This window comes from Lutra lutra, chromosome 3 (assembly GCF_902655055.1).
Source record: "Lutra lutra chromosome 3, mLutLut1.2, whole genome shotgun sequence".
In the NCBI taxonomy this organism is placed as follows: domain Eukaryota; kingdom Metazoa; phylum Chordata; class Mammalia; order Carnivora; family Mustelidae; genus Lutra; species Lutra lutra.
Window position 1 is genome coordinate 12,587,793 of NC_062280.1, and position 13,911 is coordinate 12,601,703.

Genomic DNA, 13,911 nt, shown 5'->3' on the forward strand with positions numbered 1-13,911 from the left:
GAAGAGAACACTTGAGCAGGGCGTTGAATGATGTCCAAAATTCTGCCAAGTAAAGAAGATAGGGAGGACTTTCTGAAGAAGTCCTATATCCAAATATAGTGAATGGTGAAAGTCCTGCTGGCCTAGCCAGTGCTCCCATGTGACCAGTGTTCAAGATGCATGGGTTGATGGCAGGAGAAGATGGACAGTCTTTCAAAAAGGCCTTGTAGGTTCTGCCATGGAGTTTGAATTCCTTCTTGTATTCCAGGAACCTAGAATATAAATTTCCCAAAGACCCATTCAGTATGCTCATTAATGATTCACCTTTCCTTGTTCTTTCTCCCAGAAATTCAGATTCCAGAAGGATGTCACTTAACAGGCACCCTGAATGATTTGGGAATTCCCAGCATGGTGACTTGGCAGCCAGGAGCAGTGTTGAATTAAAGCAGATGCAGATGATGATCAGACTTGGATTTTAGAGAGGTCATTCCAGCAGTGGTATGAAGAGTGGTGTTGTGGGTGCCAAGAATGGAGGCAGGAGACACATTAGGCAGCTCTGATCATTGTTCCAGCAAGAGGGAGTAAGTGTTGATCCTGAGGAGTGACAGGAGAAGTGAAGGTTGTTTAGAGAATCATTTTGGAAGTATGAGTGACAGGTCTTGGTGACACTGATTGTGGTGGATTGAAAGAAATAAAAAGTTGAAAGTTGCTCAAGTTTTTAAGCTGGGATGACTTAGCAGATGGTGAGGCTATTAAACAAGTTAGTGAAAAGAAGGGAAAGAGTGAGTTTGGGAAATAGAGAGTTTCATTTGAGGGCCTATTAAATTGGGGATGCCTGGAGGGGCACTTCAATTTTTTTTTTTGGCATTACAGTATGGGTACGCATACCCCCCTGACACACACAGACAGTCACACCTCTCACTATATTGCAGATTCCTCTAGGACACAGATCTGATTGGTAATTGGCATATGGTTCACTTTCCCTGGCATATGGCCACTGAGAACTGAGGGTGAGGAGACATCCATAGAGTAAGCATATGTCCCCTCCTCATCTACTTCCCAAAAGGGTAACAGTATAACATGGTGAAAGATGAACTCTACTTCTGAGACTGTGAAGCAAACCGTAGTTCTCTTTGTTTTGTGACTCTAAAAGAAATCCAAAGTTTTAATCAAAAAAGAGAAAACATGGGGCACCTGGGTGTCTTAGTGGGTTAAGCCTCTACCTTCGGTTCAGGTCATGATCTCAGGGTCCTGGGATGGAGCCCCAAGTCAGGCTCTCTGCTCACTGGGGAGCCTGCTTCACTTCCTCTCTCTTTGCCTACATGTGATCTCTGTCGGTCAAATAAATAAATAAAATCTTAAAAAAAGAGAGAGAAAACATGATCACTTTGGAAAACATAACCATTCATGACATTTCAGTCATGACTTCTGTTGGTTGCTATTTCTGTGCTGCCAGGCTGCCCACACAAACTTGCTTCTTGAGTGTATCCTTTCTTGCATATCTTTGTATTATTTGGCATATAACTTTTCTCTTTTACTTCTTTGATCTGGTAGTCACCCACTACTCTTTCTTCCGTATGCTGTTCTGCTAATATCTTTTCAGTGACCTGTATCAGACTTTCTAAGAGAAGCTGGGCCGGAGTCCCTAGTGTTGCTACTGGTAGAAACAACCACGGCAGTAGAAAACAGCGATGATTCAGGACTAAGGACAGCAGCAAACAGGTGTTGGGGTTCAAGATTTTGACTTTACACTTAGGAGAGATGATTTGTATATAACAGGTATTCCATAAACATTAACCAAATTGAAGATATGAGTAGAAGATTTAATTAATGTGCATTGCCATCAAATTAGCATGAGCTTGCCAATGTAAATATCACACAAGCTCTCTCAACTTTATGTATATAACTCTCCTTTTCCTTTTGGTACAGGTAATAGAAAAAAATGTTGATCCTGAAACAATGCTGTTACCATATCTGAGGAAGAAGCGTATCCTTTGCTTTGAGTGTGTGCATGTGTGTGTTTAGTGCTGATATCCTCATCAGGTGATATTTCAAATATCTTTTTAGAGGCACAGTGAGTCATATTCCCTACCATTATGGTTTTATGTTCTTTTTAAAGAAAGTCCCACATTTCAGTTTTGTAGGCAGTGCACAGTTGTGGCTGTCAGGGGAACAAAATTCTTTCTAATCTCTGTTTTGGCACTAAATACGTAGTATAAAATGGAGAAACTAGCCATGGGAATTAAAGCAAATCTTAAAAGGGCTTAATTAAGCATCCTTTAGAATTAAGAGTCACAATATTGACATTCTATCTTCAAGAACTAATCATCATGCCCATTAGGAAAAAAGAGCACAGAAATCTCCTAAAATGAAGATAAAAGAACCATGGAGAAATTAAACCTGAAAATGTTACCTTAGAAAAGCTTTCTAGGGACGCCTGGGTGGCTCAGTGGGTTAAAGCCTCTGCCTTCAACTCCGGTCATGATCCCAGGGTCCTGGGATTGAGCCTCGCATTGGGCTTTCTGCTCAGCAGGGAGCCTGCCTCCCTTTCTCTCTCTGCCTGCCTCTCTGCCTACTTGTGATCTCTGTCAAATGAATAAATAAAATATTAAAAAAAAAAAGAAAAGCTTTCTAAATAAAATCATGTAAGGATTTGATTCTTAGCCTGCAATGCATGAACTCCAGTGGGCTTCCTGATGTCTATAGACCCCCACTAAATTTTATGCAGAATTACGTGAAAATGGGAATTTGTATATTTTTATTCCTTCTAGAGAGAGAGAGACTCCCCAAAGAGTACACAACTCAAAAAACATCAACAACAATGTTCTGGAAGTCATTCAAGATCTTTGGACAGAAAAACAATGAACACTTATTTCCTGGTTATCCATGGTACTAATGTGTAATATTTAATATTCGGTTCACTTGTGAGTTACAGAAAATCCCAAATTGCAGTAAATAAGATAGAAGTTAAAAGTTTATTCCTTTCTCATTGTGTTAGTTTCAGTTCTCTTAGAAGCAGACATCAAAACTGGGATTAATGTACAAGGGTTGTATTAGGAAAACACCTGAGTATAAGGAAATAGGGAGCTAAAGAAGGCTCAGGGAGACATTAGACCGCAATGCAAGTTCTACCTGTAAAGAAGAGGGGACGAGGAGGCTGAGTGGGAGGGTTCAAGGCTGCTGGGCTGTCTAAGGCACGTACATCAAAGCCATTGAGGGGTGGCTGACAGGGATTCCCCTGTCTCTCCATAGCACTGAGCCATTGGTGGGAAGCAACCCATGGAAGTCATGGTTGTCATGGGAGTCATTGAAACCTTGAGAGTCATGAGAGTCAATGAAAACTGGGGTGAGAGAAAACAAAATGCAGCAGCTGGGTCATTTGGTCATTTACCCTCCATGTTGAAGGAGGTCTGTGAAACACGTTCTCATGGCTGTTGCGCTCACGTAAAGGAATCCCAGAGGTAGGTGGATTAGGGCTAGTAAAGTAGTGTCCCAACCTCATTAGGGAGCCAAGCTCCTAATGTCTTGCTGCCCTACCCTCCTCAGCAGGCAGCTTTCTCCTCATGGTCAGAGACAGCCTACTGACTGATGTCCCATGGTCAGAGACGACTGACTGAAGTGTAGCCGTCATATCTGAACTCCAGAAAATAAGAAGCAGTAAGGGATGAAGAAGGTGGCATCCCTCTCCTTTTGAGGACATTTTGTTCTGGAAGTCATACACAGCACTACACTTACATCCCATTGGCCAGCATTGTCATTAGCCCCACCCAGCTGCAGAAGAGGCTGAGAAAATTTATTTTTTATTCTGGCCAACCATGTGTGTGGCTAAAAATCGGGATTTCTTTTACCAGAAAAGAATGAGAGAACAGATATGAGTACAGAAGTAGCAGTTTCTGCCACTGGGAAGCAGAGAAATATAGTGAACATGGATAATAACACACAGATATTCCAAGAATGATATACAGTTTGACATTTTACTTTGTATGTCATCAAAGATACAGATAAGGATATAGATAAATGTGCAATGTACTCATACTTTCAAATATTCAGGCCTTTATATGTACAAACTTTTTTTTAAGTTTGGCCCTGTTTTGGTAATATGATGTCCCATTGTTTTGAAAGGGAGGAGACTAAATATAATACACAAATGGAAATCAGGACTCTACAAGATTCTAAAAAATAGCAGCTAAGACGTCATTTGAACTTAATTATATGTTCAAGAGATTTTTGATGATGTTGTCCTCTAAGGTCAGAGCTATTCGAGGAAGAGAATTTTGGAAAACACATTATCTTTAACCATGCTTTTTCCAGTTCGACTCACAGGAACTAAGTACGGCTGTGGAACAGGTGGCTGTGGTGCCTGCACAGTTATGATATCACGATACACCCCCACTACCAAGAAGATAAGGTACCTTGCAGCAAAGTCCAGATATGGTTGTATTTTTGAAGTCTTGAACTTTGTTTTGTTCCTTCACCTGATGAATATGTAGGAGCACTTACTATGCAACAAGAACTGTGGTTGGCACTAGGGGTACAGTGATGCACAAGATAGACATGGTCCCCAGAATGTGAATGGGTTAGGGGAAAAATGTACCATCAATGAGGATAACATATGGTCAAAGAATCCCTTGTTGAAAATGGAAAGGCTCTCTGACTCCCTGTGCTGGAAGGAAGGAAGGAAGGACTGAAATTGCAGTGAAGAATAACGGCATCATCACACTTTTATATTACTGTTACAGCCTACTGACTGAGGTCCCTGCTCCCACCCTTGCCCCTGCCATGGTGATTCCATACATCAGTCAGAGAGATCACTTTCAGCATAAATCAGATCATCGCACTCTCCTACTTTAAAAATCACCAGTGGTTTCCCATTACATTTAGCATCTTCTCTTTGTGTTTGAAATTTATCCTTCTTTAGGTTCACCAAGTTTCTTGGATTTGTGGGTTGATGTCTTCTATCAGCTTTGGAAATTTCTCAAGCCATCATCTCTTCAAATATTTACTCTCTTTCTTTCTCTTCCTTCCTCCCTTCCCCTTTCCTCCTCCCTCTCTCACTTTCCCTCCTTCTCCTTTCCTTTTTCCTCTCCCTTCCTTTCACTTTCCTCTTCTCTCTCCCCACTTCTCTCTTTTGGACTCCAACCATGCATATCTTAAACCATTTTACATCATTCTGCAGAGCTCAGATGAGCTAAGGGCTAAAGGGCTAAGGATTTGAGCAGTGGTAAGATTTCGGAGATCTGCCTGTTTTCCGCAGCCAGGTCACTTGCTTCCTGAACTCTGGGTGATCCCTCCCTGCTTTACAGCCTGGCTGCCCATTTTCTGATTCACCAAGAAGTTCTCTTGCTCTACCATCTCACTTCCATGCTTTGGGAGATCTCTTACAGCCAGGCCTCGCTGTCTTCAGCCTCTGGAGGGTGGCAACTGCCCTATACTCTGCGAAGCCTGAGTGCTTGCAGTTTTCTGTCGGTTCTCCTGCTTTCCCCCAACTTCCTCAAATAAGAGTCCGTGTGCATGGAGTGGTTTTATTGTTTTTGTTTTTGTTTTTGTTTTGTAGCACTCCTTCCCTACCCCTAGTTTTAGAGTATTACCCTCAGCACTCAGTGAAGTTTGGTGGGGAAGAGATTGGGGACAGTGTAGTCCAGCTTTGTATTTTAATTTGTTGCATCAGCCCACATTAAATATATGTTGAAAATTGGTTTGATTTCTCCTTACTCCTGTCTAAGGCAGATTCTGTTCCCTCCATCCATGTCAGAGATGGGGACAGCTATATCTCATCTGTCTTACAAAGGGATTGTACTTAATGGAGTTTAGGTCCTTTAAGTTTCTTTACATACCCAGCATCTGATGAGTTTTTAAAAAACTATAATTATAGGGGCGCCTGGGTGGCTCAGTGGGTTAAGCCGCTGCCTTCGGCTCAGGTCATGATCTCAGGGTCCTGGGATCGAGCCCCGCATCGGGCTCTCTTCTCAGCGGGGAGCCTGCTTCTCTCTCTCTCTCTCTCTCTCTCTCTCTGCCTGCCTCTCTGTCTACTTGTGATCTCTGTCTGTCAAATAAATAAATAAAATCTTTTAAAAAAAACTATAATTATATAGTTTTACAGCATGTTTTTAGAATGAGAGTGAAGGTCTCTTACAAGTTTCTAAATGAAGCCTTACAATTACCTAATTTGTGTGTCTCTCAACCAGGAATCCCACCATTTCTCCTGTATTCACTGTGCTCCAACCTCACTGGCCTTCTTTCTGTTCCTAAACATCCCAAGCCCATTCCTGCCTCAGGGCCTTTGCACGTGTTGTCCCTCTACCTGGAATGTTTGCTTCCAAACCTTCATGTCTGCCTCCTTCAAATCACTCAGGTTCCAGCAAAAATGTTACGCAGTGAGCCCTCTTTGATCAACTTATAAATAGCAATGCCCACCTCACCTCTGCAACTCCTTATTCCCTTTACCTCTATGACTTTATTCATAGGACTTCTTACTCTCTCAGTTTATGTGTGTATGTGTGGTCTACATATATATGTATTGTCTATCCTCCCTTAATTAGGATATATACTCTACAAGGGCAGGAACTTTATATGTCTTATTGACTAATGAATCCTAGTGCCTCGAACTTTGCCTGGCACATAGTAGACACTCAATAAATATTTACATTTAATTATAAGTGAATAATATTCTTCCAATCTTTCTTTTGTGTGTGTATATATATGGATGTAGTACTGTTTAGAAACCTGTATATTTTGGTTCTAAAACCTGGGCACGAGCTGAGGATAGAAGGTATTTGCAATGCCTGAGGCGTCGTACAAAACCTGCCATATTGGAGGTGCTGGGTGAGCGCTCAGGCCCGTTTCCCAGTGGGTACAATTTACTTTGTGTTTCCTTTTTGCATTCTGAAGCCATCGTGCCGCCAATGCCTGTCTGATCCCCATCTGCTCCCTGTACGGGGCTGCTGTCACCACGATAGAAGGCATAGGAAGCACCAAGGCCAGGATTCATCCTGTTCAGGTAAGGCTGGGCTTCTTCCTCATAGGGTTTTTGTGCTTCAGAAAGTGCAGCAAGGCCCAGAGGTTAATGTGGTAGGACAGTCTGAGCCCTGCTGTTTGGTCACTGCCTATACATGGAACCGAGCTCGAGGCCAGGAATGACACCTGCTGTGTGTGTGTGTGTTACAACTGATTTCTTAGAAAGATGCTTCTGGAAGAATAGAGGCCTTTTTCTTTTGGAAGAAAACCCCAACACTGCTGTGTTTGCTTTTCATGTTCTAACTGGATGGGACCTATCCATCTTACATCTTCCAAATTCAAAGAAATGAGGGCCATATGTATTGAGGGTTATGATTTTGTCCCCCCCCCCACAAAATGGAAAATAACCTTATTTTAAAGCTGGATGAAAATATCATCTCCAAAAAGGATTTTTAAAATGTAGGTCTTATTCAAAAGACAGATGATGGAGTTTTAATAAATTTGGAAGCTTTTCTCCTAAGGCAGCATCTTGTTGGAACTTCACCTCAAAGGAAAAGACACCTCAGACTCCTGGCCCTTTAAATTATTGATATGTTGCCCATAAAAAGTAGATGTTGCTACTTGTTCTTGTCTAGGTTACTGAAGGTCACTTATGAGGAGAGGACCAAAGAGGGAAAAGATAGGGGCAACATAGAGAATAACCACACTTCACGTTCCCTGGGCTTGAGGAATGTCGGGTCCTGTCTATGTCCTGTGAAACCTCATTACCTAGAGGGAGCAAATCCTGCCTGGGTGCTCGTGTGAGAGGAGGCAGTTCACGGCTGTGAGACAGCATTTCATTTAGTAGCTGCTGCTGAGCTCCTGGGGTTACAGTGGAGCCTGAAGACAGCTTCCATAATGGGGCAGCGCCTTTGAAGTTAGACTCCGAAGAGAAAATTCTGGGAGGGAAAGAGGCAGTGTTTCCCTCTTGACTGTTTTGTGGATTAATGGCTGCACTTTGCGAACTCCTGTGTGCTGAAGTGATAGGGTAATCATGAGCAGCTACAAGGCACTCGGGGGTTTGGCTTGGTTCGGTTTTGTCAACATGCGCACAATTTGCTTCACTTCTCTGAGGGACTTAAAGGGGGTGAGCCTTATTTCCGTGATTCCCATTCTGGATTATGTATTGAAACCACCGCGGAATCTAAAAAATACCAGTCTGTGCTCTTGGTCTGGGCTGCTTCCTGGCCCTTGGAAATTTTAAATTCCCCTGGTGATTCCAAAGGCTGAGAGCCTTTAATGAAAGGTGAGGACCAGTAATCACAGCCACCCAGTCTGAGAAAAGGAGACACCTGGGATGAGAAGGATTTTCCAGGACCTCTTCTCCAGTTTTTTGTGCAAACAGGTTGTCCAGGGATCTTGTCAGAGTGCAGGTTCTGATCCGGTGGGTCTAGGGTAGGGCCCAAGATTCTGCATTTCTAATATTACTGTGCTTCCAGGAGAGGATAGCCAAGTGTCACGGCACGCAGTGTGGGTTCTGCACCCCTGGAATGGTGATGTCCATCTACACATTGCTGAGGAACCATCCAGAGCCTTCTCTGGAGCAGATAACGGAAGCCCTTGGTGGTAGGTTATATATACATGTGCTTTTGTTTTTAAATAATGGCGATGGTCAAAGGTGACGGTAGACACTCACTGTGTGCCACGTGCTATATTCATGCTGTACAAAGATCGTCTCATTTACTCTTCATGATACCTGTGCAAGGTAAGCATTGTTACTATCCCCACGTCATACATGGAGAAACTGAGGTTTAGAGAGAAGAATTTATTTAAAGTTGTACCACCAATAAGTGGAAGAATTACTTTGTCCAAATCAGGATTCAGACAAGATCCACACATTTCCCTTGGCTGATAATTTCTTGTCTCTCTTGATTTAAAAAAGTCTCCTCCCTGCCTGGGTGGCTCAGTCCATCTTTCCTGTCCCCCCGCGCATGCTCTCTCTGTCTGTCTCTTTCTCTCAAATAAATAAATAAAATCTTTTTTTTAAAGTCTCCTCCCTCCCTTTTTTACCATTCTCTTATTTTTTTTTAAGATTTTATTTATTTATTTGAGAGAGAGAGCACAAACAGGGGGAGTGGCAGAAGGAGAGGGAGAAGCAGGCAGAGGGAGAAGGGAGACACCCCGCTGAGCAGAGAACCTGATGTGGGGCTCAATCCCGGGACCCTGAGGTCATGACCTGAGCTGAAGGCAGATGCTCAACCCACTGAGCAACCCGGGTGCCCGTATTTGCTTATTTTTACAAACATGAGAAAGCCCATTTATTCATTTACTCTTGGAAAGGGTCCAGCTTTCTCCACATGCCACTCTCTCCCATCACTCTCTCGCAGGGAGGGGTGCTCTCAGGATCCCATTAGCTATCAGAGGACTCGGATGAATACACTATGAGATCAAAGAGACTGAGATCTTCTGGTGATACTTATTTCAAATAACTGTATCCAGTCTAGAGTGATTTTACCAAGTTCAGCAGCTCAGTGTGTGTGTGGATGCAGGAAGTCTTCATTTACAAGATTCTAAACACATTTTTAAAATAATAGCCTCCCAGATCCCAGTGAAACTGTCCATGGATCTATCTGTCCATCTCCTGCCTCCCAAGGACCCTGTTTCCCTGCCAGAGAACACGAGGGTAGAGCTCGTGAGTCTAGCTCTCCCGCACACATGGAGGCAGAGCAAATGGAAGTAGGAAGGAGAGATGCAGCACGTGAACTGTCTCTTGCCTGATTTCCTTTAGATCCCATTACGCATTTGATCTCATGGCTATTTATAATGTGAACAAGGGGTTTTCAGATTTTACAGTGCTTAAGACTTCCATGGTGGAATTTGTAAAGAGTGAAGGTTCCAGGGATTAAACCCCAGATAGCTTGCTTCAGATTGGCTTTATTTTTTTAATAAGACTTCAGATTTGGGGGTGTGGGGTGAATGTGGGCTATGGACCACTGTGAGAGAAATGCTGCCCTAATGATTTGTTATAAATGTGAGCCCGGTTGTTTCTGAAGTTTAATAATTGCCTTTGCTACTACAAAAAGTCTTTGATCTATCAGCTGAAGCTTAGCTCTTGAATGTGCCTGTAGACCAAGTTTTTAGCTTGAAATCACTGTGTTCCTTGATCACCTATCATAAGCAGAAGATATGAAACTGTTTACAGAGAGAAAACACAAATAACTGGGTTGTTCAGCTCTACTTCAGAACCCTCAACCTAATATCCCAAGTTGCTGATGAAAAAAATCAGACTTTGTACATTACATAGACTGAAATGTCCAACGGGTTCTTCTTCTTGGATGGGGGTTCTTACTTTCATCATGCACTTGGCAGACTGTACCTCTCTCTAGGTTAGTTGAGTAATACAGTTGAGTTTTTCTCCTTCAGGTAACCTATGCCGTTGCACTGGATATAGGCCCATAATTGATGCATGCAAGACTTTCTGTAAAGTAAGTAGAAAGGAATTTTTTAAAAAAAGATTTTATTTATTTATTTATTTGAGAGAGAGAGAGAGAGATTGAGTGTGGTAGGAGGGAGGGACAAAGGGAAAGGCAGAGAGACTTTATTTATTTATTATTAACATATAATGTATTATTTCCCCCAGGGGTACAGGTCTGTGAATCATCAAGCTTACACATTCCACAGCACTCACCATAGCACATATCCTCCCCAATGTCCATAACCCAGGCACCTTATCCCTCCCCACCCCCACCCCCCACCAACCCTCAGTTTGTTTCCTGAGATTAAGAGTCTCTTACGGTTTGCTCCCTCCCCAGTCCTATCTTGTTTCATTTTTTTTCCCTCTCTACCTCCCACAACACCTCGCCCTGCCTCTTAATTTCCTCATATCAGAGAGATAATATGATAATTGTCTTTCTCTGATTGACTTATTTTGCTTAGCATAATACCATCTAGTTCTTTCCGTGTCATTGCAAATGGCAAGATTTCAATTTTTGATGGCTGCATAGTATTCCATTGTGTGTGTGTGTGTGTGTGTGTGTGTGTGTGTGTGTGTACACCACATCTTCTTTATTCATTCATCTGTCAATGGACATTTAGGCTCTTTCCATAGTTTGGCTATTGTGGACATTGCTGCTATAAACATTTGGGTACACGTGCCCCTTCAGATCACTACAGTTGTATCTTTAGGGTAAATATCGAGTAGTGTGATTGCTGGGTCATAGGGTAGCTCTATTTTCAGCTTTTTGAGGAACCTCCATTCTGTTTTCCAGAGTAGCTGCACCAGATTGCATTCCCACCAACAGTGCAGGAGGGTTCTCCTTTCTCCACACCCTCCAAAATCTGTCGTTTCCTGATTTGTTAATTTTAGCCATTCTGACTAGTGTGAGGTGGTATCTCATTGAAGTTTTGATTTGTATTTACCTGATGCTGAGTGAAGTGGAGCACTTTCTCATGAGTCCGTTGGCCATTTGGATATCTTCTTTGCAGAAATGTCTGTTCATGTCTTCTGCCCATTTCTTGATTGGATTATTTGTTCTTTGGGTGTTGAGTTTGAGAAGTTCTTTATAGATTTTGGATATGAGCCCTTTATCTGATATGTCATTTGCAAATATCTCCTCCCATTCTGTCCGTTGTCTTTTGGTTTTGTTGACTGTTTCCTTTGCTGTGCAAAAGCTTTTGATCTTGATGAAGTCCCAATAGTTCATTTTTGCCCTTGCTTCCCTTGCCTTTGGTGATGTTTCTAGGAAGAAGTTGCTATGGCTGATGTCGAAGAGGTTGCTGCCTGTGTTCTCCTCAAGGATTTTGATGGATTCCTGTCTCACATTGAGGTCTTTCATCCATTTTGAGTCCATTTTTGTGTGTGGTTTAAGGAAATGGTCCAGTTTCATTATTCTTCATGTGGCTGTCCAATTTTCCAAGCACCACTTGTTGAAGAGACTGTCTTTTTTCCATTGGACATTCTTTCCTACTTTATCGAAAATTAGTTCACCATAGAGTTGAGGGTCCATTTATGGCCTCTCTATTCTGTTCCATTGATCTATGTGTCTGTTTTTGTGCCAGTGCCATACTGTCATGATGATTACAGCTTTGTAATAGAGCTTGAAGTCTGGAATTGTGATGCCACCAACTTTGGTTTTCTTTTTCAATGTTCCTCTGGCTTTCAGGGTCTTTTCTGTTTCCATATAAATTTTAGAATTATTTGTTCCATTTCTTTGAAAAAATTGATGGTATTTTGATAGGGATTGCATTAAATGTATAGATTGCTTTAGGTAGTATAGACATTTTTACAATATTTGTTCTTCCAATCCATGAGCATGGAACATTTTTCCATTTCTTTGTGTCTTCCTCAATTTCTTTCATGAGTACTTTATAGTTTTCTGAGTACAGATTCTTTGCCTCTTTGGATGGGTTTATTCCTAGGTATCTTACTGTTTTGGATACAATTACAAATGGGATCAACTCCTTAATTTCTCTTTCTTCTGTCTTGCTGTTGGGTTATAGAAATGCAACTGGGGGCACCTGGGTGGCTCAGTGGGTTAAGCCTCTGCCTTCAGCTCAGGTCATGATCTTAGGGTCCTGAGATCAAGCCCCACATCGGGCTTTCTCCTCAGTGGGGAGCCTGTTCCCCCCTCCCCGCACCTGGCTCTCTATCTACTTGTGATCTCTCTGTCAAATAAATAAAATCCTTTTAAAAATTTTTTTAAAAAAAGAAAAGAAATGCAACTGATTTCTGTGCACTGATTTTATGTCCTGACACTTTACTGAATTCCTATATGAGTTCTAGCAATTTTGGAGTGGAGTCTTTTGGGTTTTCCACACAAAGTATCATATCATCTGCAAAGAGTGAGATTTTGACTTCTTCTTTGCTGATTCGGATGCCTTTTATTTCTTTTTGTTGTCTGATTGCTGAGGCTAGGACTTCCAGTACTATGTTGAATAGCAGTGATGATAGTGAATAGCCTTGCCATTTTCCTGACCTTAGGGACAAAGTTCTCAGTTTTTCCCCATTGAGAATGACATTCGCTGTGGGTTTTTCATAGATAGCTTTTATGATATTGAGGTATGTATCCTCTATCCCTACACTGTGAAGAGTTTTGATCAAGAAAGGATGTTGTACTTTGTCAAATAACTTTTCAGCATCTATTGAGAGTATCATATGGTTCTTGTTCCTTCTTTTATTAATGAATTGTATCACATTGATTGATTTGCAGATGTTGAACCAACCTTGCAGCCTAGGAATAAATCCCACTTGGTCATGGTGAATAATCCTTTTAATGTACTGTTAAATCCTATTGGCTAGTTTGTTTTTTTTTTAAGTTTTTTTTTTAATTCTTATTTATTTATTTATTTTTAAAGATTTTATTTATTTGTTTGATAGACAGAGTTCACAAGTAGGCAGAAAGGCAGGCAGAGAAAGAGGAAGGGAAGCAAGCTCCCCGCTGAGCAGAGAGCCCGATGCACGTCTTGATCCCAGGACCCTGGGATCATGACCTGAGCCGAAGGCAGAGGCTTTAACCCACTGAGCCACCCAGATGCCCCTATTTTTTAAATTTATTTTCAGTGTTACAGAACTCATTATTTATGCACTACACCCAGTGCTCTATGCAATATGTGCCTTCCATAATTCCCACCACCAGGCTTACCCAACCTCCCACCCCCCACCCCTCCAAAACCTCAGATTGTTTTTCAGAGTCCACAGTCTTTCATGGTTTGTCTCCCCCTCCAATTTCCCCCAAAGTATTTTGATGAGAATTTTTGTATCCATGTTCATCTAGGATATTAGTCTGTAATCCTCCTTTCTGATGGGGCCTTTGTCTGGTTTGGGGATCAAGGTAATGCTGGCCTCATAAAATGAGTTTGGAAGTTTTCTATTTTCTATTTTCTATTTTTTCATTTCTATTTTTTCTATTTTTTCAAACAGTTTCAGGAGAATGGGTATTAATTCTTCTTTAAATGTTTGGTAGAATTCCCCTGTGAAGCTGTCAGGCCCTGGGCTCTTGT

The 13,911-nt window shown here is 41.8% G+C and overlaps 1 protein-coding gene across 1 annotated transcript in view; it reads left to right on the forward strand.

Annotated features, from left to right (window-relative positions):
* Positions 1-13,911, forward strand: part of AOX1 (aldehyde oxidase 1) — an 81,752-nt gene that overhangs the window by 6,485 nt on the left and 61,356 nt on the right. The window contains exons 2-6 of the mRNA XM_047720684.1: positions 1,909-1,966; positions 4,291-4,387; positions 6,868-6,976; positions 8,412-8,538; positions 10,336-10,397. Of these exons, the coding sequence (XP_047576640.1) occupies positions 1,909-1,966; positions 4,291-4,387; positions 6,868-6,976; positions 8,412-8,538; positions 10,336-10,397 (453 nt within the window). The remainder of the gene's footprint in view (positions 1-1,908; positions 1,967-4,290; positions 4,388-6,867; positions 6,977-8,411; positions 8,539-10,335; positions 10,398-13,911) is intronic.